General features: G+C 46.7%; 1 protein-coding gene across 5 annotated transcripts in view; it reads right to left on the bottom strand.

Moving 5' to 3' along the window:
* Znf827 (zinc finger protein 827) overlaps positions 1-26,296 on the bottom strand; it is a 173,963-nt gene that overhangs the window by 123,348 nt on the left and 24,319 nt on the right. For all 5 annotated transcript variants that reach the window (XM_036187405.1, XM_036187406.1, XM_036187408.1 and 2 more), the window contains exons 2-4: positions 16,601-17,662; positions 7,268-7,440; positions 1,599-2,070 (exon numbers count right to left, since the gene is read on the bottom strand). In XM_036187405.1, coding sequence (XP_036043298.1) covers positions 1,599-2,070; positions 7,268-7,440; positions 16,601-17,662 — 1,707 coding nt within the window. The remainder of the gene's footprint in view (positions 1-1,598; positions 2,071-7,267; positions 7,441-16,600; positions 17,663-26,296) is intronic.

Below are 26,296 nucleotides of genomic sequence, written 5' to 3'. Positions count from 1 at the left end.
GACACCCTAAAAGATCCGGAAGGCCCAAGGGAAACACCCATTTCCCCTCATATTTGGGGTAAAAAATTAAATCTAAACCTCTGAGTATGCAGAATCCTGTTTTCCCCGAGGCTGAGATGAAAGAGGAGAAACAAGAAGATGAGGAACCGGCAGCTAGGCCAGGTGAAATAAATGCCTGTTACTGGTCCAGGGAGCAGAGCTCCTTCAGTGTTGCAGCACATCCTCCCCTGCTCCCTTCCATCTTGGATCATCTCCTGGATGCCTCATTTTTCATCCCTTCTCTCTTCTGTCACCCTGCTCATGTCTCCCACCGCTGGGGGGCAAAGGTCAGGGTGAGAGGTACATTCCGAAGGACCCGTCTGAAGTGTCACGGTGCAAGAGGACTTCAGAGTGAAGCCGAGCCTCTCATTCACCTGGCAATGACATTTAGTGAAACACGACGCACCGTCCATTTCAAGGAAGGCGGTGACCAATTATTCTCCATTTAAAGGGTATTGTCAATCTCCAGAGAGCTGAAATGGCATTTGGAAATCATCCTGGGGACTGCCACCTTCACTGACAGACAGAACCCATTCTCAACCGACCTTTCTCCATCCTCTACAATGCCTTTAAAATTTTAAATCATATTTTCAAAAACAGCATAGGCCTACGTGTGTTATTGCTCCAAGAGAGTAAGAAAAACATCTACCAATGCTCCACCCCAGTGCAACATTGCTAGTTCATCAAAGTCATTGAAAAGTAAAAACATGTACAATGTGTTGGCAATGGAAAATGGTGTCTTAGCAAGACATATTTTTATAACTTATACATCAGCCTCTTTTCAGAGGGCATTAGGGCAGTTGAGAAGGATGTTTGAAATTTTTTCTTAAATTCCACTTTACTGGGCTGCTTACAACGGTTAAGTTCATAAAGACTGAAGGTAAAATCGTGGTTAGTGGAGGCTGAGGAGGGGCTGGCAGGAACTCTGTCATTTAATGATACAGTTTGAGAGTGTGACATATTTCCAGAGAAGGTCACACAACAATGTAAATGCCCTAAAATGCACACTCATAAAATGTCTAAACCGGGATATTGTATGTTTTATCCCGACACAAAGATCCTGAGGAAAACTCATGATAACCTTTAACCTCTGTCTAAAGAAAGTCTGTAATTCCTCATGGTAGACTTTGTATATGTTCTTCAAAAAGCTTTGCAATTAAAACAGTAAAGACCCTGAATATCAAAAAAGGGAGATGCACACAGACGCACCTCGGAGACACCAGGGCAAAGCAAGGAAAAGAACCGAGACCCAAGGTTGCAGGAAGCAAAGGACACACACCTAGATTCCCCCGACTACCCCCAAGCAGGAGCCCAAATCCGGGCAGGAGCAGGGGGCAATCCCTGTTGTTTCCAGATCCAAGCAGAAGTAATGCTTGTTTTCAAAGAAGTACCAAAACAAAATTTAAAAAAAGGAAGGGGCGGGGTAAAGGAAAGAGGGAAGGAAAAAGAAAACGTACCAAAGCACGAAGCCCTGGAGCTCCGGGAGCCCTGCAGTCACCTAGCCTATCATCTTATTGAACAGATGAGAAAAGAGAGAGAGCACAACCCTAGGCAAGTACCTGACAGCTTCATGAGAAAATCGGAGGCCATCTTAACCGAGATGTCCTGGCTGAACAATGCTGCCGCACTGTTGGACACATACTCGCTGGGGTCTTTCAGCTTTGTGTGGTTGGCGGCAGCATTCAAGGTAAAGGAGGTGGGCAGGCCGTTATCTTCCTTGGGTTCCTCCTTCACCAGCAAAGGTGCAACGCCAGCCCCACCCTGGCCAGTCCTCTCTGGAGTATTGGACGTCATCACGGTCCCCACTAGCTCTGTCCCTCCTCCTTCCCTCTGCTGCCCCAGGCAGCCACTGTCACTGAGGTGGGGAGATCCCTTGACATCTGGGTCTGGGATCTCCTCCTTCACCTTGGCCTCTGTCCTCAGGAAGTGCTGATGGCAGCGCATGTGCAGTTTCAGGCTGAAGTGGCGTGAGGAAGTGAAGGGGCACAGCTGGCACTGAAAGGTCTCTCCCCGGTCCTGGTGCTGATGAACCTGCCGGAGAAGCAAGAAGAGTTGGACTGGTCACCATGAGCTTATGGAAGACGCCAGTCTGCGGCTGTCCATTCCTCAGTAAGTCCCACACCCCACACAGGGCCAGGGAAGAAAAGCACCAGAGACTGTTCACAATGGTGCACTAGGCAAAATAAAGTCCCTCCTGAAACAAAGGGGGCCCATGGAGGTTAAGAGCCTATCCTGACAGCCCCCATGCTGCCTTGGGTAGAAGCTTTCTAATAAACTAGTCACTTGATCTCACTTGGTAGAACTTCTGAACTTATGCAGTCAGCAGTCAGGGACCAAAAGACATAACCGAAATTCTTGTGACAACAATCCAGAGAATCTGCTGCTTTGTCAACAAAATGGAGAAAAAAAATGTCTCCGGGGTATTGCAGCTTCACAGATGGGGAGATGGACCACCCCCAACCCCAAGAAGTATCTTGAACCCAGTTCCACATGAAGAAAGGAAGACAGGAGAAAAACCGTCTGGGCAGGACGCCAAGCTCAAATGGCGTTACAGGGTCTCAAGAGTGGGGACGGCCTTGCACACCCAGTTCCAAACCTGCCTGTACCCAGGACCTGTAAAAATGTCGAGAAACTTCTCTCTTCCTGTCACTACCAAATTTAGTGCTTGAAAAAGTGAGGGAAGCATTGCGTTTGGCCCGAGCCGCACTTCGAGCTGGCAGGTGTTCATAAACTTGTGACTTCCCCATTCATCCCGCCAATGTGCTTCAGGACTGACCTGTTACATCCTGATATTTCAGGACTGGCCCTCCCTCGGGTAGGAACTGCCAGTGGTGTAGATCTATGCCAAATGATCGGAGGAGTCGTGTGATTGGGACAAACAAGAATGTAAGCAATTGGCCCTCAAAACAAAACGGACGCCCCACAGGTCGGGGTGAGCCGAGTGGGGTTTGAAACTGGGTCTCAGGGAAGCTAGAGGCTCATTTGCTCATCCTCCATACCACCTGGCTACTCTGCTCAGGTCTCATTTCCAAGAGAGCAAGTTTTACTACAGCTGTTTATGCCTTCTGAATGAAATCCAAAAGCATTCTTCACCAGCCAAAACACACTTTAAATAATGTTAAGTGACCAACAAAAGCAAAGAAATTAAAAGTTAATCGTGAGATCCCGCTGCCACAGCACCCCACTGTGGCTTTCTGCAAAAAACAACAAAAGATATTCCAGGCTCCTCAATGCCTGTTTCTCAACAGAAACAACCACACAAGCTTAAATGTAATTGTGACAGGGTCCTGCCCATAAAACGGTTCTCCTGTACCCCAGCAGAGGGCGGAGGTGAGGAAATGACCTGTCCTGCAGCAAAGCCCCTCCCTACCAGCTCCTCAGCCCAGGTCACTCAGGAAGAGCCCCTTGGAGGTCTCAGGACAGTCTCAAGGACTCCTGACAGGTATCAGCCCAGGCATGCACAAAGCCAGGCGGTAAAGGTCACTGGGCAGGAAGCTTCCGTGTCCCTGAGCCCGATGCCACAGGGCAGTTTCCATCTCAGAAGTGTGCTCACATCTCCTGACCCCAGAGAGGAGCTAACCCAAGCTCTAAAAGACATGCTGGAAGAAAAAATGGCACAGAGGAGAGCCCGGGTTCCAAAATTGAGGGGATGGGGGATACTGAAAAGGGGCTCTGTGTGCAAGACTTCTTATGGCTTCCTTTCCACCTCAACCTGGCCTTGCTGTGCTTAGTTGTAGGAAAATTAGTGTTAAGTTGAAGGGCAAAACAGAAATGGGTTCACTTGGTGGCACTTGTAATTTTATTTGAGCTACACCTTCCCACCTAGGATTCGACTTACATGTGGCCTTTGAGAGAAGCACTGTCCCTACCCCCTAACGGCAGCATGGCCCTCCTCTCCCGACAGAAGAGGGCTTTTCTGTTATAATTTTGATTCCCTTTGGACCAACACATGCTTTGAAGTCTCTCTTAGACCTCTAATGAGAAGAAGTGCTGGCCGGTAGCATGGGACTCACTGACGGGTACCAGGTGATGTGACACCAAGGCCACCTCCCGGGTAAACAAACGTGAGACACTTGGGTTGAAGTATTTCAAGACTTGGAGAAATTCTGGAGAGGATCTATTCCCAACCTCTTAGGGACCAGGCTAGGCAGGTGAGGGTCTCATGCGTGGTTCTGGCTCTCTAAATGGTGACCTCAGGCCCAGTCTCCCTCCATTACGTCATCAGCCTCCTCCGCCTCCACTAGCCTCTTTGCCTTTCCCTCTCACTTTAGCTTCTCCTGCATGCTTGCTCACTAGGGAAAGCTGCAGGAGACTTCAGGAAACCTAAGATAACCCTGAGGATGCTGGAGGCGTTTCCAAGTTCCTTGTGCAGCTGGTCATAAAGACATCTGCACAATGTATTATGGAGGAAATGCGGGCTTGTGAAGGAAAAGTGTACAATACCCAAGCCTGTGAGGAACACAGTAAGTACCGAATTTGTCAAACGGAGTGGAATCTCCGTTTTGCTGAAATAAACCAATGTAATCAATATAGAATATTGTATATCCTGAAGATAATGCCTACTTCTTCAGTATGAGATTAACGGCCAATTTCATGTTCTTTGTATTAGTTTTTATAAATTCTCAGTACTAAAGATAGATCATAAAAAGAAGGAAGCCATAAAACTTACTTTGGAGTAATTTTTTCTAGCATTTTATCCATTATCCCTAAATGTAAATGTTAATGTATTTTCAGCTGGCTTTTGGATAACAATTACTGTATTACCTGTATTTACTGACGGTTGCTTCTCCACACTAGGCTCTGTATGAAGGTTCTATGCAAACGATCTCATTTAACTCTTACCAGGGGAGAAAGACCACATTGGTCTCTCCATTAGTGGTAACGGAGGTTTAGAGGGTTTCAACCATACTACTAAATGCTCACGGGTTCTAAGCCATGAACTCTCGCTAAACTCAAGTCAGATCTTAACCTTTGGCTAGACTGCCCTACTTCTCAGATAAAATTCATTTTAGAAAAATTATCCACATTTGCAGCCTCTGGTAAAGGAAACAGAATATGCGTATGCATAAGACCACACCATAACATTCCTATGGAGAAAACACTTGCCAAATTTTGCAAAGTTAAATTATATTCGATTTTTAAAAAATGTTTTAAGGCCAATAGGAGGAGGGGAACAGGGACAAGTAGGTATGCCTTTGATAAAATTAAACTTGCATAAGCGCCTCTCACAGTTCCCTATAAAAGGAGTCACAGCTCAACAGGTTAGGACACCATGAGTTTGAATAAAGTAGCGATTCCACACAACTGCTTTACTGTAGTGGTTATTGATTTGTTCTGAAAGCACTCAGGACCCTGCGACCTGCCGGGCCTGGGCAGCTCTCATCTACAGCACTGTCATGGCCATCTGCCTCTGTCATCAAGGCTCTAGCTCATCTCCCTGGAGCGTCGGGGTCAGCAGTCCCAGCTATTGAAACCCAGCCTTTTTTCTATGGGTTTATAAATAGGTTGTTTTAGGTGACCCTGAGCTGAAACCAAGTTTACAAGGTGTCAGGGTAGATGCAAGTTTTCTGCTCGCTGAGGCTTGAAATTCACCAGACCTGATTTCTAAACACAGCTTAGGACACAGTTGCTAAAGCCAGGTCTGGTTTTAAAAAGGCATTCCTTTTGAAGTCTCAACGCTGCAGTTTCAGTGTGAGGTTTTACCTAGAGGAGACTGAGACGTGGAGGGCTAAGGTAACCAAGCAGCCTCCGTAAGTCAGTCAACCAGAATCCTACTTAAATGAATCCTGGCGATGAAGCTGCTGACCCCAGGAGGAAAAGGCAAATGAGAGAAAGCAGATTACATCATGGATTCACTTTTTTCAACCTTCTGAGCTATTTGCTACAGTGAATAGAAATCTCGTGTGACTGCACTGTCTAAAGCTTCAGTTCTCGACAATGACCGATCTATGCAGAAAGATTCAAATGCAAGATTTCGACATAAGCAGATAGCACTGGATTTCTCCCGGGAGTAGAGACACTTCATACACGATGTCATGTCTAAGTTGGGTTGGGAGTTGTTATTACATTAAGATGCCGGGTGATGATTATGAGCTCCTTAGGTCAGGCTCGTGGCTACTTCTATAACCTGCAACACTAAGGACGCCTGCACCTACTCCTTCCCATTTCGTAGAAGGGAAAACTGAGAGTCTGACGGTGACTCGCCCAAGACTATTTGGTTAGCACAGTACTGGGAGGATTTCAACTCAGGTCTTTGTTGAATTCAAATCATCAAGCTCTTGTGAACTCATGAGTCATCCTCCCCACCCCGAGCTGAAACAAAACCTCAGTATAAAGGAGTTATTTCTATACTGCCAAGTTTCCCTCATTTCCAAACATGATTCTAGTTAGTTCTTCACAGAAGTATGGTAGGTATAAGCTTCCTAGTGGTTTTTGTTGTTTTCTTCTTTTTCTGTTTTTCGTATGTATGGTATCCATGTGTGCGTGTATGTTTGCATGTATATGGGTGCACACAGGCGTGTTTGTACATACATGTGCACATGTGTACACTTAAATGTAAAAGCCCTAGACTGAGATCAGGATCCTTGATCACTCATCTACTTTATTCACTGAAGCAATCTTTTCAATCCAGGCAGAGCTAGCTGATATGGCTAGCCTTATCTATCCAGCTTGCTCTGGGGAATTCCTGTCTCCCCTTCTAAGGGTGAGATTGCAAGGAATGGGCTACCCCCTACCCACCACTTGCAGTGGTTTCTGGGAATAAGAACTGGGTCTCATGCTAACCTTTCAAGAGATTAACTGCTGAGCCCTCCCCAGACCCCACAAATGTTTTTAATAGGAGATTAAAAACTATGTAACCCAGGCTGTGGTGGCACATGCCTTTAATCCCAGCATTCAAGAGGCAGAGGCAGGTGGACCTTTGAGTTTGAGGCCAGCCTGGTCTAGAGTGAGTTCCAAGACAGACAGGGCTACACAGAGAAATCTTGTCTCAAAAAACAAAAAGAAGAAAATGATGTCCTAGGATGTTTGGCGTCACCCCATGCACTGACAGTCTCAAGAACCTGATCCTAAAACTGAGGGTCTTCCTTGAGGATGACCTTCTCCATTCTCCTCACAACCCAGTGCTAGTGTTCTTGGGCTTGCTCCACCGCAGTGCCCCCTGTTGGCCAAGCAGCCTGCTGCAGTGGGTAATAGAAGCGGCCCACCATCCCATCCACAACTGGCTTACCTTCATGTGGGATTTGAGATTGTCCTTGCGAGCACACCGGAATGGACAGAGCGGACACTGGTGACTTTTTAAACCTGTGTGAATCACCATATGCCGCTTCCAGTAACTCTTCCTTTTTATAACCAAACCACATATTGGACACTGGAAAGGCTTCCCGCTCTCTTCTTCTGGGGCTTGGAAGAGGGAGGAAAAAAAGGTAATATTAAGGAAAACAAAAAGGCACATTGCACCTGACTGTAATGTGCATGGATCGCTATATTAAAAAGCACCACAAACAACTAACGCCACCTGCATTGGCGATTCTGAGATTATAAGCATGGGGAAAGTTTTAAGGCCACTTTTCTTTGGTAAGAAACCCACATTCAGCTAGTCACTTCCATTGGGTTCCATCTGGCCACTGCTGGTCATGCTGCCTGTGACAGCCTCATTCCCAAAGGCTGCTGTGTACTGACAGGACATCTGAAGAGGAGCCGAGCCTGGCCCCAAACGCACCCACAGCCAGAGAAGCCTGAGTCGATATTTGAATTCCCACTTGGAAATGAGTGAGAAATAAAGGCAATCACATGGGACCAAGAATAACGCACTGTTCCACACAGAAAACCAAACAACTAGCAAAACCTCACACACTGGCCTCCAGTGGAGATGAACCTCAGCTCCCCATTGCTGACTTGTTTAGCTGTGTCTCGTGCAGAGGTGGCTGCCAATTTAGCCATCAGGGGGTCCTCAGGTCAGGGCTTTTTCTTTTTTTTTTATCCTCTTACGTGTGTCCATCTGCTTGCCCCCAACAATGTGTACTGACTTTCTCTGATCTGTACGGCACCTGGCTACTTACTGTAGGAAGGGACGCACCAGGCCACGACAAACAGTTTTCAGGGAAGCAAAGAAACCGACTGCTTCCTCTAAGTGCAGCTTGGATCTGTCTCCTGAACCATCCTCACAAACACTACTGAGGAACTGCTGACCCATCAACTAACCTCTACGATTCGGTGGTGTGGGAAGAAAAACTGGGTGCAGTTAAAGAGTGTGTGTGTGTGTGTGTGTGTGTGTGTGTGTGTGCCTGTGTATCTATCTGTGTACATGTGTCTACCTGTCTTTGTGTGCATGTGTCTGTGTGTGTCTGCTGTATACGAGCATGTGTGTCTACCTATGTGTGTGTGTATGTGTGTGTGTGTGCCTGTGTCTATGTGCATGTCTATCTGTCTGTGTACATGTCTGTGCATCTGTGTATGTGTGTGTGTGTGTGAGTGTGTGAGTGTGTGTGTGTGTGTGTGTGTGTGTGTGTGTGTGAGTGTGTGGCCTTAGGATTGAACCTAGGCCTCCTCTGCCATTGAGATATATTCCCAATTTCTTTTTATTTTATTTATTTGAAACTTACTGTCCCGGCTGACTGGCCAGTGAGCTGCAGGGGTCCTCCACCTCTGTTTACCCAGCAATGAGATTATAGGAGTGCACTGCCATGCCTGGCTTTTACATACGTGCTGGGATCCCAACTTGGGTTCTCATGCTTAAGAGACAAGCACTTTACAGACTGAGGCCCTCCATTCACTGCCTTTTATGTTGAAAGAAACTGGGTCATTTGTCCCTGTGCTCTATGACTGACGGCATCCCCTAGCATTTTTGGCTTTCTAAAATTATTATTACTTCTGTTTCTGATAAACTTCTAGTTTGAGGCCTGATTACATTTTTACATCAAAACTTCATGGATGGCATATCAGAAGGCATGCAGCAGAGACCTCTGGCCTTGACATGCACTTCCACATATTTTCACACTCACACACACACACACACACACACACACACACACACACACAAATGGGAAAGAATTATGGTTAAGAAGAAAACAAAAAGGGATACACAAAACAATGGAAGGTGTGAAACTTATTTGGATCCTGTGTAAACTAAACTCTGGGAAGAGACATTTCTGAGATCAGAAAGGAATCAGAGATGTGCTTCCTCACACCCTGCAGCAATAAATGGTTAGTTCTGCTGGATGGGAGAGTGGAACTGGGGAGGTCCTCCCTACACTAGGTACAAATCTATGAGTATTTACAAGCAAACAGATATGGCGTGTTCTCTGCTTTGAAATGCTAGAGTAAGAAAGACAATGAGGAGGTGGGAAGAAGAGCATGATTACATGAAGCCAGCAGCAACAACAAACCCTGATATCTTTTTACTGCATGAGAATGTTCTGGACTTACGCTCCAGACACCTCGAAACAGCAAAAACAGTGGCTAAGAGGAAGGAGTTGGGGCGCATGGAGTGGGGGAACGCATGTGTTCCCTTCCCATCATTCTGTACTTTTTGAACCTTTAAATACAAACATTACTTCTGTGATTTTCAAAGGAAACATTCCCAAGTGCATACTTTAAGATAATCTCATTATTTATTCATTGAGTCAACTCTGTTTCTACATGCCAAGAGCCACTTAAAATGGATGGAACCAGAAAGGCTCTGAAATAAGGTTAGGAGATGCAAAAAAAAACCCAAAAAACAAAAACAAAAAACCCCGCAATTTTACTCATAGAGGTAGAAGTGATACTGGTCGGTTTAACCAAGCAGCTAGAACAGCATCCTCTAACTGAAAATATGCCTTCAACATTGGACTGTCAACTTCTGCTGTGCTGACTGGCACAGGTTGTGGATATTAGGTGTTGCTCCTACTCTTAGAAAAACACCTCGGACAGACCCCTATCACTCACTCATGAAAGCCCAGAGCTTCGCTGTCTGTGTTGACTCTCTAGGCTGATCTCATCCCATCCTCATTTCTCACCACCTTTCCTCTCCATCACTCTTTCCACCATACTGACATCTTAGTCCCCAAAGCCTGCATACTGAAGAGCAGATTGTTGAGAAAAAGCCTGGACCAGGCCTCCAGGTGAGACTGTTGTCATATAATGGAGAGGGAAAATTATGATAATGACATCTATTCTGGGTCAGAAGACCAGCAGAGTACTATGCAGGACATGCACAAACAGGCTGTGACAGGTCCCTAGTTTACGGGAGTGTTTCCCACTTTTGAAACCAGAAACTAATTTCACAGAATGAGCAGAGGAAGGAAAGAAGAGCTGAGCCCTCCCCCACAGGCCAGCGATTTCATGGCACCCCAAACACTGCCAGAGTGCAGATTCCCCAGCACCTTGTCCTGCCTGTGTGATCAACAACTCCTCTGGTCTCAGTCATCTCCCCAGGCACCATCTTAATTCTGTAGTTTCAAGTGTACTGCATGCAACTCATTTCCTTATTCCAGAATCTTTCTGATACCATCCATTAAGTAGCCCTGGCATGTAGAAACTCAGTTGATTCCATAAATAAATAATGCATAAATATAATAAACCCTGCATATTAGTACTGCATATAAATCCAATTATTTTATCTTGAAACTATGCTGCCTTAGTTTTAATTAGTACCAAAATACACATGAATCGTGTACAAATTAGGTGTTCTTAGATAGACTAGGGAAAATATAATAATGGGAAGACACCGACTGAAAAATAACTACACTCATAACTATTTGGAATTTCATGTATCTCTGTGTGTGTGTGTGTGTGTGTGTGTGTGTGTGTACACGCGCGCAGTCCTGTGTCAGTGTGCTTGTGGAGGCCACATATCAAAGTCAGGTGTTTTGCTCAGTCAGTCTCGACCTTATTTTGTTGAGACTAGGTCTCTCCCTGAACCTGGAACTAGCCCAGTCAATAGAGTGGCTGAGCACTGAATCCCTGAGATCTGTCCGTTTTAGCCTCCCTGGTACTGGGATTACAAAGGTAAACACTTGTATGTGGGCCCTGGGGATCGAACTCAGGTCTTTATGCTGGTGCTCCAAGTTCTTTACTGAGCTATCTCCCAGCTTTCTGTTTGGAATTTTAAGCTATTGTGGAAGGACAGGAAGACAGAAGCTGAATGAAAAAGTCACCAGAATGCACTGAGAGATTTTCAGACTGTGCCAGTTATCAGTTCCTGGTGACATTTGCATTTTTATTTATTCAAGGAAGAAATTTCACATTTTAGGACACATCCCATGTGTACACGATGTTGTTAATGACAAGAGATGGGGAGGAAGAATGCAATTTCTTTCATATGCCAAACTATTTTCTGTAACTTTTGCTCAGATTTAAAGCCTGGGGAAATACAATCACTTCCCAAGGATGAACCACATATTCTGGAAGCACCAAGACTGCAATGTTCATGATTTTCACCTAGTTAGCAACTGCCTAGTAAACCAGTCCTCTCAAATATATCATTGCAAACAAAACAACATTCCACCTGATGCTAATAGGCCCAGTGGGACAGAGAACTGCTAATGTGCTCCGTTTACAGACAGTAATAACAGTGAGATAGAAGGGGCAACCTCAGTCAATGGAACAACTTAGTAGTGGTCAGTTGTACTGTAAGGAATGACAGTGGACTAGAGACACACCCTCCCGGGCAGAAAATCCACCCTCAGAGCAGATGCAAATAACAGCTGTGAATACACAGCTCAGAACCTGGCTTAACACGGGACTTGTGGCTGGAGCCCTGAGGAAATAAGGACCAGGAGCCCACTGTGCAGCTCACCTAGACAAGCTCTACGGGGGAGGGGGGGATGGATGGAAAGGGGAAGAGGAGGAGGAAGAAGCGGCATGAGGCGGAAGGGGAATGTGCCTGGGGCAGCCTACCTGTGTGTTACCAAAGCTCCAGGGTGTCAGCTTCAACACATGACTCAGTAATTGTGCTAGACTGTAATGAAGCCAAGTGAAAAGGGCTGGGCTGAGACCATGGTGAGAAATGAATAAATGAGTGCTGGGAACAGAAACGAGGGAGAAATGAGGCACGCTGCAGGTAAGCCCTGTTGGGGCCAGCATGGAGCCACAGTGGACAACTCTCACGTGGTATGCCCAGAAACGGTCCTGGATGAATGGGTGGATACGCAGATACGTGCTCATGCATTCACACCTCAGCTCAGCTGCTTCCAAAAGCAAACTCGGGGCAGCTTGTATGAAACCCACGTCTCTGGTAAAGTTGAATGACACACACTGAACTATCATAGCGAACGGGTTTTGCACAGAGCAGAGACGTTCTTACTGGAGATTTGACAGGAAGCTTTGAAAGGAAAGAAGACTTTTAATTGAAAAGAAGGAGAGAAGAATGCTTGTTTGAGAGTTAGTGGGTCGAGTTAGGAAATTAGCAGTAAGTAAACACAAGGTTTGTGACCACAGGAAAGGAAGGACCCTAGGATAGTGCCAAACATCTTAGTTTGCAAACAAGGAAACAAAACTGGGGAGCGGGGGGGGGGGGGGGGGGGGGGGCTTGAAGTCCAGCTGTCCAGAGACAGGGCTGAGATCAGAGCCCATCTCTTCATTTCCAGTTTGCCCTATTGACAACATATCAATCCACAAAGCAATAAAAACAGAACTTCACAGAGCTAAATAATAATAACAATAATAAACCATGGAACGTTTTATTATTTCAGGTATTAGAACACAAATTCAAGTTTTTGTAGGCTTTGAAATTAAACACTTCTGGTTAGATCCTATGCTAGAATGTGTTGGCAGTCAAGATAATTTGCAATTGGACAAATGTGTTCATAGCACTTACATGCACAGAAACAGTGCTTGTAGATGCCAGAAGACCTCCTGGAGGTACATAACCCACACACATTACATTATCACCAATACTTTAGACCTATGAACTTGACTGGTACATATGTGTGTATGATGAACCTTCCTTTCTAACAATATACAGATATTTAAACACCTTTTTGTTTGCTTGAGGTTGGTTTGTGAGACAGGGTCTCCAGTAGCTCCAGCTTCCTGCAGACTTGTTATACAGCTGCAGGAGACTCAGGACTTCTGACCCTCCTGCCTCCACCTCTGCTGGCTTTACAGTTATGTCCCATTGTGTCCCACCACGCCCACCACGCCCAGTTAATGTGGTGCCCAGGGAATCAAACCCCAGGCTTCATGCGTGTAGTTAAGCACTCTACCAACCTTGCTACACCCCCAGCCCAGACTTTAAAACTTGAAATGAAATTTCTTGGGCATGTCTCTCAAATGCCATTTCAGGGGACAAGAGGTGGGGTGGAGATAGTAATAGCTAACAAGACTGTTAAGGATGTCACATTATCAATTCATGTCTTAACAAGCATTGAATACAACTAAGACAGAAGTCTGAGATCTACAGCCATGCTACATTTAAATCTCTCTGAAAACATATGAGATCAGGAACAGATTTGATTCTTGTTAAAAATCGAGTTTCCTAGGCAAGTCTGTATATGTAAAATCATTCTGGATTGAGGCTATGCAACTATGGATCTAATGGCAGGGTGGGGAAAGGTCATCTGCTCCTTTGGACTTTGTAAGCATCTGCAATAATTTTAATAACACCCCAATGAAGACTAAAGGAAAGAGCAGCCCAGAAAATCCTCATGGATTAACCCTGCAAAGAGCCTTGGCCATCAGCATCTTGGGGCCAGGCTGCTTTGAAGTCTATGCAAACTTTAGTCAGTACAAGATGGTGTTTTGGAAACCCTCTCTCTGAAATGCTACCTGCTATTTCTTTAAGCAGAAGCCTGGCATCCTGGGACTCCCATTGGCTTTCTATAAGAAATTTTGTTTTGAAAATCAAAACCATTTACTTTATTCTGAGCTGCAAGAGAACAGCAGCTTCAAAGAGAATTGAGTCAATGTGTGACATTTATCTTTATAGCAAACGGACATCATCTTCCCTCTAGCATGTCCCTTTTCAGAGGAGCTGTGCAGCATGTGCTGGGGGCGCAGGTCACATGAAAGAAGCCTCCCACTCGAGTGCCACATCTCTCTGGAGGGGTGGAAAGGCTACCGAATGCTGGACTCTCAAGGAAGTCAACACACCTGGCAACAACAATCCTGCTCAAAAAAAGAAGAAAGCCAGACCTAAAAGACACTATTTTTTCATGATCTGGACTCCCTTGACCTAAAGAAGGCCAAAGCAATGTCTGGTGTCTAAATTACTCGAGACAGGATCAGCGTCCCTAGCTCACAGCTCTTTGGAACTCCCAAGACAACTTCATGTGCCCTTTTAGTAACATTTTGAGAAACAGCTTAAAAAAAAAATCCTTCTTGAAATCAGGGTGGTGTGTGATTTTGTGGTCTCTTTGCAGAGCTGAAAGGTGGGTGGCATTTGTTTGTTTGGGGCAGTTTTTCTTTATTTTCCCCTTATAAAGGGTCTCATGTAGTCCAGGCTAACCTCAAACTCATTATGTAGCCAAGGATGACCTTGAACTTCTGATTCTTCTGCCTCTACCTCTCCCATGTAATGTCTAAGCCTTCAATGACTGAAACAGTAAATATCTCTTACAGGTCTCCTTCACTAAATTCCAGTAAAAGGCCCATAGAGATGCTGGCAAGGCTAGGCACATCTAAACCGCAAGGGGAGCATGTCTCTCTCCTTGTAGGCACATCCTACAGCCAAAGAAAAACTCAGCTTTGCACTGGATGCTCCTGACTTCTCTCTCAGTTCCTGCCTTTTTTTGTTTGTTTGTTTGTTTTTTGAGACAGGGTTTCTCTATGTAGCTTTGTGCCTTTCCTGGATCTTGCTCTGTAGCCCAGGCTGGCCTTGAACTCACAGAGATCCACCTGGCTCTGCCTCCCAAGTGCTGGGATTAAAGGCGTGCGCCACCACCGCCCGGCTTCAGTTCTTGCCTTTTATAGCTAAGACCACTTTAAAATAATGAAGGGGCTACAGTGTGCCTTCAGGAGACTGGCCTTACCAGTCATTCCTTTCCAAGCCCAGTCACTCCTCAAGGTGTAGAAGCTTTCCCAAGTTACTGATGCCCAGACTGATGTGTAATATAAACATCACTCAGAAACCAGCTGCCTCAACAGAAAGGAGGCTGTGAATGCAACTGCGTTTACATACAGTCTTACCTCCCTAAACCAAATGACTCTGAGTCGGAAGTGATTGTCCTCTTGGGAATTACCCAGCCCCTTTACTGTTCCTCATTTTGGTCCTTTCCTTTCATCATGAGGAAAGTGAGGCGTTAGGAGAAGAGAAACTCAGAATGGAGAAGCACTTTGGTCACTCTAAGGACAGGTCAGAAACTCAGAAGTGAGCCACTTGCCTCGCTTGAGTCAGAGCCCCAGTTGTCCATTTTCCTCAGTCTGTTCTGCTGTTCAGTGGGTTGGTTGGTTGGTTTATAAACAGGGTCTCACTATGAGTCCATCCTGGTCTCAAACCTGCGATCCTTCTGAATGCTTGACTGACAGGTCACCATGCCTAACTCTTTACAGAAGTTTGTTGTTGTTGCAATTACTTGTTTTACACTTATTGATGTGTGTGTGTGTGACATACGCATGCTATGTGCACTCAGCTCATTAGATAACTTAGATGGCCATGATCGTGTACACCATCATGGAGACCAGGGTGTTAACTCTGATCACCGAGGGTCTGCCATCACAAGCATACTTCACCAATGCGGCTGCAAATGACTGACAGATGCCAGGACACACACGACGGCCATTTGGATAGTGAAGAGGACATGGCCTACTCGCTGCTCCCATTTTGCAGGACATCTTTATGAAACATCTGAAACCACCACATCCCAGGACAGGGATTTATCACAAACGCAGTTATGAAGCAGACCAGCTTATGAAATGGATAGCCATGGTGGATGGTAGTGACTGACCCTCTCCCTCAGAGGAGCTGGCTGTGAGCGCCAGGGCTCTCTGGAATAGTGCTGTCCTGGGAAAGACCATCTGGCACTGCCACACACACAGTCCTTCATAGCTGAATGAATTTGGCCAAAACGAAGCATGTGCAAGAAAGTCTTGCATTCTGTTTGACAAGAATTTACAGGTGAACAAAGCTTAAGCTCCACAGAAATGTAATAAAAATACTAACATACCAGTCTGTGCTATGATCAACTAGGGCAGGCAGTCACGGACTAGACAAAAGTCCATTTGTGACAGAGGCAGCAGGGCCTCCCCTTGTCCACTATTTCAAAAGCAGCGTTTCCCCCGTCTGTGTTCACGGACACCCTGCACTCGGACAGAGACACTTTGATCTCCCCCATTAAATGTATCTGGTATGGACCTAGTCTGAACTTGGAAAGGGGTGGGGGTGGGGTGCATGAAAGACAAGAGTTCTGCACATCGCTGAGATTATTCATTACTTTTCAAAAACCACCACTATTTGTGAGGCTTTGTGTAGCGCACACACGAAAGACTATTATGCTGTCTATTTTAAGTACCTTGTGGTGTTCTTGCCTTTTGATTCTACCTCGTCTTGGATGGGGAGTCCCACCGAAAAGGCAAACAGGAAGACATGGTGGGAAGTTTACAGACACAATGACCTGCACCATGGCTGAACAAGATTCCATACCTGAACTGGAGGGCTTGGAGACTCTTCCCTTGGCAACTGGAAGTAACAATAATTCCAAGGATTGAGGCTGTGCAGGCGGAGGTGGTGGTGGTGGTGGTGGTGGTGGTGGTGGTGGTGGTGGTGGTGTGACTTTTTCTGGCTTCTTCTCAGAAGGCGGCAGTGGTAGAGGGTCATCGGGCAGTAAGGATGACTTCTCAGCCAGGAGGCTACCCGCAGCCCTGGCGGCCACTTCTTTTAGAAGGGCTGCAGAGGAGGTCATAGAGGCCAATGACAGGAAAGAGCTGGCTGGAGGTGGGTGCTCCTGACCTGGGGTCAGAATTCTCTCACTCACTTTCTTAGACAAAGCTGCCAAAGTGGAGCTCGCAGACTGGGAGCTGAAGGGAGAGGAGAAGGGCTCAAACCTCAGGCTCTCCTCTGTCCGGGCCAGGGACTTATCCTGCAGAACAGCATTGGCTGCGGCTTTCAGTTTGAGGATTGCCGAATCTGGGGACAGGCCACAGGTGGTGGTTGAGTTTGGCAACCACTTACCTTGATTCCATATGAAACGGTTACTTGGGGAGTATTGGTCATTCTGATCCTGCTTCTCTGCCAGCTTCCTGGCCAGGACACTGAGTTGCTGGGCATGGTGGGAGGGAGGGGAAAATGACAAACTGGGGCCAACATTCACAGGGGACTCCACCCTGCCATTGGCTGTGGCATCGAGTTTAAGGGACCCAGCCTCCAGCAGCCGCCTCAGGTTGCTGCTCAGAGGTTTATTGGAACAAGGTGGGTCATCGTCACACACAGAAGACACTCCAGGCGAAAGATGGCCTTGACACTGCAGCGACTCTCGAAGGGCCTCACCATCGAGAGCCACCAGCTCCAGCGTGTGGCTGCTGGGGGTGGCGCTGCCCAGGGAGGTGTCAGGGGATGTGGACTGCTCTTGGATCCGGTCCTCCAGGGACAGCTTATAGTTCTCCTGGACTTCCCCATAGGACGCTTCTGATGGAGTCTCTGAGGAGTTCCCATACCAGTGTTCTCCTTCGCTGAACTCGCCCTCGGCCTCGTCCTGCCTACTTACATCTGGGGGAATCAAGAAGACCAGGTTACTCCCAAAGAGACATTCAAAGTGGGGTGGTGACATGCGTGCTCTTCCCTTCCACCCAAGGACCACACAAAAGCCAGCAATGCCAAGAGCTAAACAGGCAAAGACAGAAACACCAGCAGTTTGTCTTTCCAGTGGTGATTCAGTATGAGCCGAACTAGACAAAGAGAAGAGGAAAAACACAACCAGCAAAGAAGAGGCTGGACGAAAACCCCACTGCTTTCCATGATTGGGGACAAGGTAAGCCCAAAGGCTTCCAAGCACCAAGCAGTTACCCTTTTGGATGGTGTAGGCACTGGAGAGCAGCCTGCGATGCCAGGAAGCTGCCCCTCCCCCACCTCCCACCTCCCACCCCGAACACCCCACCCCACACCCCAGTCCTAACCCAGTGACCTCAGGGAGATTACCTAGGTGGTTTGAGGCTCCATTTCCTCCAGTATAAGATGCAATTCCATTTTTAATAAGACTCCTCTGAACATGCAAACACTACCTGCCCCACTTTCTCGGCCAGGTGTTAAGTTTAGTCCAATAAGCATGTGACCATGTTTTGAAAACAGAAAAGTGCTCCATAAAAATCAGATCTTATTAGCAAACTGTTTGCATTAGTGACTTCTCGAGAGCTTGTGTCCAGGTTCTGATGTCACTCGTGTCCCAATGCTCTGACTTCCGCCAGGCACTTTCCTGCCATGACTTAAGGGTAGTTAGTGACTAGGAATCTGTTCCTTTAAGCCACCATGAGTTCTCAGGAGCCTCTCCATTCACACACTGATCCACCACGCTGTGGTCCTCCCACACACACCGATCAGGTGGAACTTCACATTCCCCGAGTGCTAGTGAGTGCCACCACGTTCTCACCTTTGTGGCATTCATCTGGAAGACCCTTCCCCAGAAAAGTATGTGGACAGAGTCCACCCAGCATCCTTCATGCCGAGCTCCAAAGGTTCTTTCCTCCCAATTGTCCCACAGAATTAGTCCCTCCTTCCTACTCACTCACTCAACAAATAGTTACAGTATGCTCACTGAGCCAGATAGTATTCTAGACTGTTCTAAATCGAACAACAAATAACAAAATAATGACCCTGCCTTCTGGGAGCTTTCTCTTTGTAGATGGTGCTGTGGGCAGGAGGGTGGAAAATGCAGTGGGGAAATCTTGGACTATGACCAGGGGGGTCCCAAGCCATTGATAGGAGGGAGGATGCAATTTTACAAGGTCACGGTCCCTCACTGAGATGGTGACCTTTGAGCGAAGACATAAAAGAGATGGGGAGGCAAGGAGAGCGGTCCCAGCACACAGAGGGAAGAAGCAACGTAACGTTTATCACCGAAGCTTCGGAAGATGCTGGCTTCTGAGGGGCCAGCACGGAGCATGCGTGCTGGGGTGTGCAGAGGAGATGGAAGCGCTGAGGGGTAGGGTCTGCTTGTGAGGGCGTTTGCAAATGAGTGAGGATGTCATATGCAGATCAGTAACTCGCTATGCACTTGAAGCTAGCAAAACTGGAAGCCCCTGGAGGGCAGGGGCACAGTCCTCATAGGATGTGGCTTGGGATGCCAGAGGATTGATCACCCTGGCTGCCTCGTGGGAAGAGCTGCAGGTGTTTAGAGTAAAGCGGACCACCTCAGGGACTGACGCTGAGGGCGGGGTGACTTGGTTCCCTTCAGGTGACAGCTGGTGGTCTGTTGACACTAAATAGATTCCCCTTTAAAGGGGTGCTCTTTGGGGACAGGATTGTGTTCCCTCACCTAACACTCCACTTTGAGCCTAGCAGGGTGCCTGGTCCCCAGCCGAGTTCCACCAGTGTTTGGAGACTGTGCTTAGCCCTGACACCCTTGCACACAAGGAAGTGCACACGCAAGCAAACACACTGAGCTGCCCTGAGCAGAGAGGGGCTGCCACAATGACCCACTCTCTCACTAGGTGAAGTTCTGCAACTCCTTCCCCAGGTCCGTTGTGAATTTATCAAGAAAATGTAAAACATCAAATGAAATTTGCTTTAAAAAATTTGCTAAAACTGAATTTCCTCAGTTAAAACCGGTCTGGTTCCCTGCCGTTTGCCAGATTTCCCTTTGCTCAGCTGATTTCTACAATTTCCGTCTGTCCTGAAACTCATTTCCCCAGGCTTCCAGGAGTGGGGGTGCTCTTTATCAAACCTTGAGCAGTCAGCATCAACCCCAACAATGAGGCTAACTTTATGTGTCTTTTGCAAATGGCCTGCCTTGATTTTAGATTAAATACCTCACCCTTAAAAAAAAAAATCACATGGGAGCTCTACCATAAACAGTAGAAAAGGTTGAAAGTTTAAGAATCATCAAGAATCAGCTGACTTCTTTGGTCATTATACATATTACATGATACATATACATATGCATGTTACATAAGTGAACAGAAAAATGCATGATCCAAAATGAAGTGCTCTGGGGTTCTATTCTCATATTGTGGAGCACTAGATAGTCATGACTGGTCCTGAGCCAAAGCATTAACTAAGACCTATGAAATGAGGATTTTGAGAACCTGGAAAGTTACAGTGTCTAATCTCATCATTTTACTGAGACGATGAAATATGCTAACGGTAACCAGTTACCTCAACTCCATACTACTTCCTACTGCTGACAGCAGATCCAAGGACCCAGGTGTCTGGACAGCGGGCCCAGGGCTTCTCTGCTAACCAGAGAGCCTGCCAAGGGGCCTCCGGGATGCCTCTGCAGGACATTCTGAGAAGCTGGCTGCCCTCCCTGACACCCCCAGGCACCTTTTCATTGCTTGAATCAGAAATCTGCAAGGGGCCCCTATTTGTCATAGCAGGCAGAAGCTGACCTGATTGTCTAAGGAATTTAGTGTCTAGTAGCAAAGGGCCAAAGCATGGCTACATTTCTTAAACCTGTCCACACCCTTGGGGTGGGGCGGGCGCAGAATATCCCGCAGCAGGTGAGTGGGTCAGAAGCTAAGGAGCTCTCCAACCAGACTAGCCCATCAAGCTGTGGAGATGACATCAAAGACCCTCGAATGAGATGAGCAACTAATGTATCTCCACATAAGGCCATCCTTCCAATTCTGACAAAACATGACACACACACCCCAAACAACTGTTACAAATGAACAAAGAATTTCACAGAGTAGTGTATGCCCCTAAATGCCGGTATGCTTCTCAAGCCTCCAACCCTCCAGCCTTAGCAGATGCAATCATAATCACGGAGATCCATGTTCCTCTGAACTATCCAAAAACTGGGATACACAGTTTATATTAATATTAATCACTGTGATGGTTAATCTCTGTCATTAACTTGGTTGGGTCTGGAATAAACTAGGAGATACACCTCTGAGGGGAGTCTGGGGGGAAGGGGTATTTCCTGGAAGAACTGACTGAAGCGGGATCACCAAAGAGGTCTGAGGGGAAGCGGGGCTGATTTTGCTGCCTGTCTCCACCCTTCCTAATGACTGAATCAGCCTTGGTACTGCTGCCGCCGCCGCCGCCGCCGCCGCCATCGTTGACTGCGGATGCACCCTGCTTCTTCAGCCTTTTAGTCTGGACCCACGATACTCCATGATCCCAGCATCCTCCAGGACTTCAGTGCCAGACTGGGACTGTGGAGGTATCCAGCCTCGTGCACTGATCAGCTACTGGATCCTCAGCCTCTTCAGTGTGAAGACAGCCATTGCTGAACTACCCAGAAGCATCATGTAAGACAGTCTAACAAGTTATCCTTGTGATACACAACCATCCTGCTGGTTCTGCTCCCCCAGAGAACTCTGAGCACACAACCACACAATCACCTCCCTGATGGTGATGTTTCTGAAGTCTGGACTCTTCAACCAACCAGCGAATTTGAACACATTCCCCAAAAGAGAAAGAGCAGACAGTTGAGAAGAAACACAGCTAAAATTATGCTGATGTCCCTGAGATCAAATCAAAAGTGCAGGAGGCCTTTAGAAAAATAAGTTCAGATAAGTAAGGTAAAGAGGTTGAGGAAGATCAAAATGCACTTCCCATCTGTAAGGCTATAAGGGGTTTTCCCCACAAATGTAAATTATTCATTAGTGTTTATTATCATGTCTGTGGGTTCCCCTCTATTTTCACACTGAGTACTGTGAAGCAAGTGTTCATGGAGACTGTACTGGTCCAGCTACAGGCAGCTGCTGTCCCTGTGCATCTCGAGGAAAGAATCGCACTGGTAGGCACATCACACTGTGCCTCCGTGAAGTTTAGAAGAGGACCTGCTGGATGCCACCAAGTGCAGGACATGCAATTCCTGACTTTCACTTCTTGGAATCCGAGAAGCCTGGCAGCAAGACACCTCCATCTTCTTGTCCATCAACCAGCATGAAATCAGCCTAGGAAATCGCAGAGCAGCACAAGGTCCTGGCAAGGCTTCCTGTGGCTTTCACAGCTTTCTTAACCAAGGCATCCTGGGGAAGCCTCTAAATGGCCAAAGCAAATAACTCCAGTAAACGCATTATTTTTAACCGCTAAAGAAAAAAGGAGTTGTTTGCATTGTTATCCCTCCAACAATCTGTCTAGACTGTCAGGTTTGCACTGTTTCTTGCTGGTTTTACACAACAGTATGCAGGTACACATGAGTGTGAGTGTGCACGTGTGTGCATGCATGCTAAAGAATTCATTATTCTGTCTGTGGGCTCCCATCCATTTTCACATTGAGTCCTATGAAAAATCAGAAAGTCAAAGAATTAAGAATAAAAATAATGCAATTACCAAGTGAAATGCATCGAATACATTTCTGTTTCTAAATTGTGAATATTTCTTCTTGGAGTAGCACAAAACAAACTCCCACCACCCAGCACATTTATTTATAATTTAGTTCTTGAGCAGCAATCGGGTAAGCTGATATCCAGACTCTTCTGCTCTCTCCGAAGAGAATGCCTCTGCACCCCACCTTCTCCAAGTTGGAAAGTTTTCATTAGATGCATTTAATTGGGCTGACATTCAATTCAGGACATCCTCATTTAGAAAGATGGGAGCAGATAGACAAATAATATACACAAAATGTCTATTAATTTCCAGACTTTTGAGTTAGGGTGAAACCTTTGAGCCTTGTTTCTCAATCTACCTACACACCATTCCTACCAGTGATCCACACACATGGGTCTGCCAGCCTCTTAGGACTATTAGAGGTTGATTTGGGTCAATTAGTGGAGGTCTCTTAACCCTCCCACAGCTATGTTCACCTGTTACCTACCTAGTTACTAGCTCATTTCCCTATAAAGATCATCTAAGTCCCTCCCTACCTAATATATATCTGAGGTAAATATCTAGACCTGCCTTTCAAGGTTACATGTCTCTGTTAGCATTATCAACTGTACCTGTAATACTTGCTGCAAATCAAACAGCCTGTTTTTACATGAAACATTATACAGAAGCAATGTGTAAAGTCGAAGGATCTGTACTACAAAAACTATTGGCAAAACCAATGCTCAATGCTGATAGTTGGGAGTTTTTATTTGGTATTTGTTTGTTTGTTTGTCTGAGACAGGCTCTCGGGTATTCCAGGCTGACCTCAGATTCACTGTGGTTAGATTTACTTGTCCACTAGACACAACCTAGAATTGTCTGTGAAGAGAGTCTCAATAAGAGTTTGTCTAGACTGGTCTGTGGGCATGTCTATGGGGCTTGTTTTAATCAAGATAATTGATATGGGAGAACCAACCCACTATGAGCAACACCATTCCCTAGGCAAGAGGTCAGAACTGTATGTGAGCCATGCTGAAAGCAAGTAAGCATGAACATCCTAATTCACTCTCTCTGACCTTGACTGTGAATGTGGCTGACAGCTGCCTCAAGCTCCTGCACTGTGACATCCCTGCAGTGATGGACTGTGACCTGGGATCATGGGCCGGTTTGGGTCAGGGTATTACCACAGAAGTGAAAGTAGAACACTTGCTGTGTAGGCAAGAATGACCTCCTCCTGCCTCCACTGTTCAGGCTCTGGGATTGCAGATGTTTGTCACCCCAGTTTATGGTGCTGAGGATGTAACCGGGGTTCATGCAAGCTAAGTGTTGGGGACACACTACAAACAGCCCAAACCCTAATAGTGATTTAACCCAATAAAGATAGTAGGGAATGGTCTCAGAATTCATGCCCCAAAGTTGAGCCTTACAGTTAGTTTGTAGGCCACAGCAGAGCAAGGACTACACAGGGATTCAAGTCACAGGCTGCCACCAACATTGGGAGCCCTCGAACACTGTGGCATGGTGAGAGGGAGCAGTTGTTTCAATGGTTATAGGCAGCTTTGGTAATTGTACTAGATGTTGAGAAATCTTCCACACGCAGGCCTGTGCCTCTGCAAACAACCAAACTAAAATCATCTCTTTTGTGAAGAAGGTTAATCCACAGGTGGTTGTATGTGTTGGACAGATGAACCTGAAGGGATGAACCTGAAGGGAAGAAAATGTCTAGAGTCTGCATTCTTCCCATTTGAAAACCATACTACCTACTGATCCACCAAAGGTAAGCGTCACCGCTGATCACCTCATGCCCACTAGCTTAAGACACCTCACCACTAGATGACAGATGGTAGAAGTTAGCTGCTCTGGAGACCCTGCTCTGACTGCTCTGGTGGCAGTGAACCACAGTCAGGTAGCAGGACAACAGAGCAAAAGTCCTTTTCAGATGGAGGATTGTACCGCACACGGCAGGGCCACAATGGGTGTGGGATATGGTAGGTTTTTGCAAGCACCATCAGGGCGAGTTCTCAATAGTCTTTACATGCTTCTTCTTGGGACACTTTTCCCAAGAGGCTAAAAACCTGGCTGCAAGCTGTCTGGATTTTCACTCTAAGGATCCACCAGTAAAAGGTCTTTCTCCCTCTGATTGGCCTGCTGGCGGTCATCTCTTCTCCCTAGGCTTATCACTGAAGCCAGAGGGCGGGATCTAGTGGGCTCAAGGTGGGTCACAGAAGAAAGGCCAAGGAAGAGGTGCCAAGAAGACAAAAGCCACCCAGCCACTCCATGCCGGTTAATAAGTTTCTTCTGCGGCATCCAGAGCTGCTCTCCACCAGTTTTATGATGTGAACACAAAACACATCTGCAGTTGGTCTGTCTTTGTCTGCCAAAGTCTAAACTATCCCTTTGTGGCCTGAAAGCCTCAGGACATTCCCCCACACCTGGCTGGCCCCAAAGGACGAGCAGTTGGAGGTTTGCGGGCCTTGGAGTTTTCTGTGATAGAGCCCCCACCAGTTCCCAGGACAAATTTCGGGATTGCAGGTGCCAAGGGCACCCGACAGCTGTCAGCCAGGCCAAGAGGAGAACTAAAATCTGCCAAGGTGGGAGAAACAACCAGATTCCTGTCACCAGTTCAGCTGAGAGGCAACCTGGAAGAAGAGCCCACACCTGAGACTGCAGAGGGATCCTGGGCCACACCGGCAAGTACCCACAGCACTGCCTGTGAAGTACGATGTAAATTCCTTTGGTGGAAAGAGGTAACGATGATGAACACATCACGCCTTGTCTTTGGAAAGAATTCCAACCCAGTTAGTAAGCCAGCTTCAACATTCTCAGATAAAGGGCCTGGGCACATCTTTCAATAGCCGAGGAATCAGACTGCTCCTCCATCAAAATGCCCAACTCAGCATAAGTGGCCACCTCTCCAAATCTCCAACACATTGGCTTAGAGCCCCCACAAACCTTCCCGCTGCCTTTCACTGCTCACACCACACATCTCACTCACTCACAGGCTCTGTTGGTTCTGTCTTCCACACGCAGCTGTATTTTGGCAGTCTTTCCGTTTCTGCCAAGCCACCTCAGTGCACATCACCACCACTCCTCGCCAGGGCCACAGAAGCACTTTTGTTCTAATTGTGACTCTCAACCAGCAGGCAGACTAAAGCTTTCAAGAATATGTCACAGTCCAGCATTCTACCCTCAAAGTCTCCAGGGGCTTCTTGTGTTCCTCAGGGTACATTCCTAGACTTTGAAGCCCTATATGACCTGCATATCTGTAAGATCATTTCCAACCACTCACTCAGATGAGGGATGTAAGCTCTGCCACGAGCCTTTGACCTCTCTCTCCCAAATACCCATGTGGTTAATGCCCTCTGTCTTCAGGTAACCCATCAAACAGCAGTGAGGAGGGCAGATCTTTGCTCCATTTGTGGCTGTGGCCCTATCTCTTGGAACAGCGCCAAGCACAAGGCAGGCCCTCAATAAATACTTCTCAGAGTGTGAATGCAGAGGAAGAACGGCCTTAAGATCAGAGAGGTGGTGCCTGTCAATAACAGAAATTAAAACCATTTCAAAATTAGAATCTCAAACATGGAACAAACTTTCCTTCCCAGTGAAGCAAAGGCAACAGCCCCACCTTCACCCCACAAGGTCCCAGGACTGACTCAGAAGCGCCTCCTGGAAACCCCAAATGTCTTTATGTCTTCAGTTGGCATTTCTATGAATTCTGCCTCCTAGACAGCACTCTGTCTCTTTACTTAATAATACTGGGTGTTTCCCACAAACTACCAAAGAAACTACCAACTTGTTCTCAAGTTGCCACATGGGTCTGTGCACACCCACCTGCTTGGAGAAACAAAAACACAGGAAGTGGGGGACATGGTGGTATAGACGCTTGTGATACCAGTGATTGGAGGCAAGAGCAGATGGAGATCCAGGCTG

Source organism: Onychomys torridus, chromosome 5 (genome assembly GCF_903995425.1).
Source record: "Onychomys torridus chromosome 5, mOncTor1.1, whole genome shotgun sequence".
Taxonomy (NCBI): Eukaryota; Metazoa; Chordata; class Mammalia; order Rodentia; family Cricetidae; genus Onychomys; species Onychomys torridus.
Note: the sequence above shows the minus strand (reverse complement) of the source record. Positions and strands in the feature narration are given on the sequence as shown.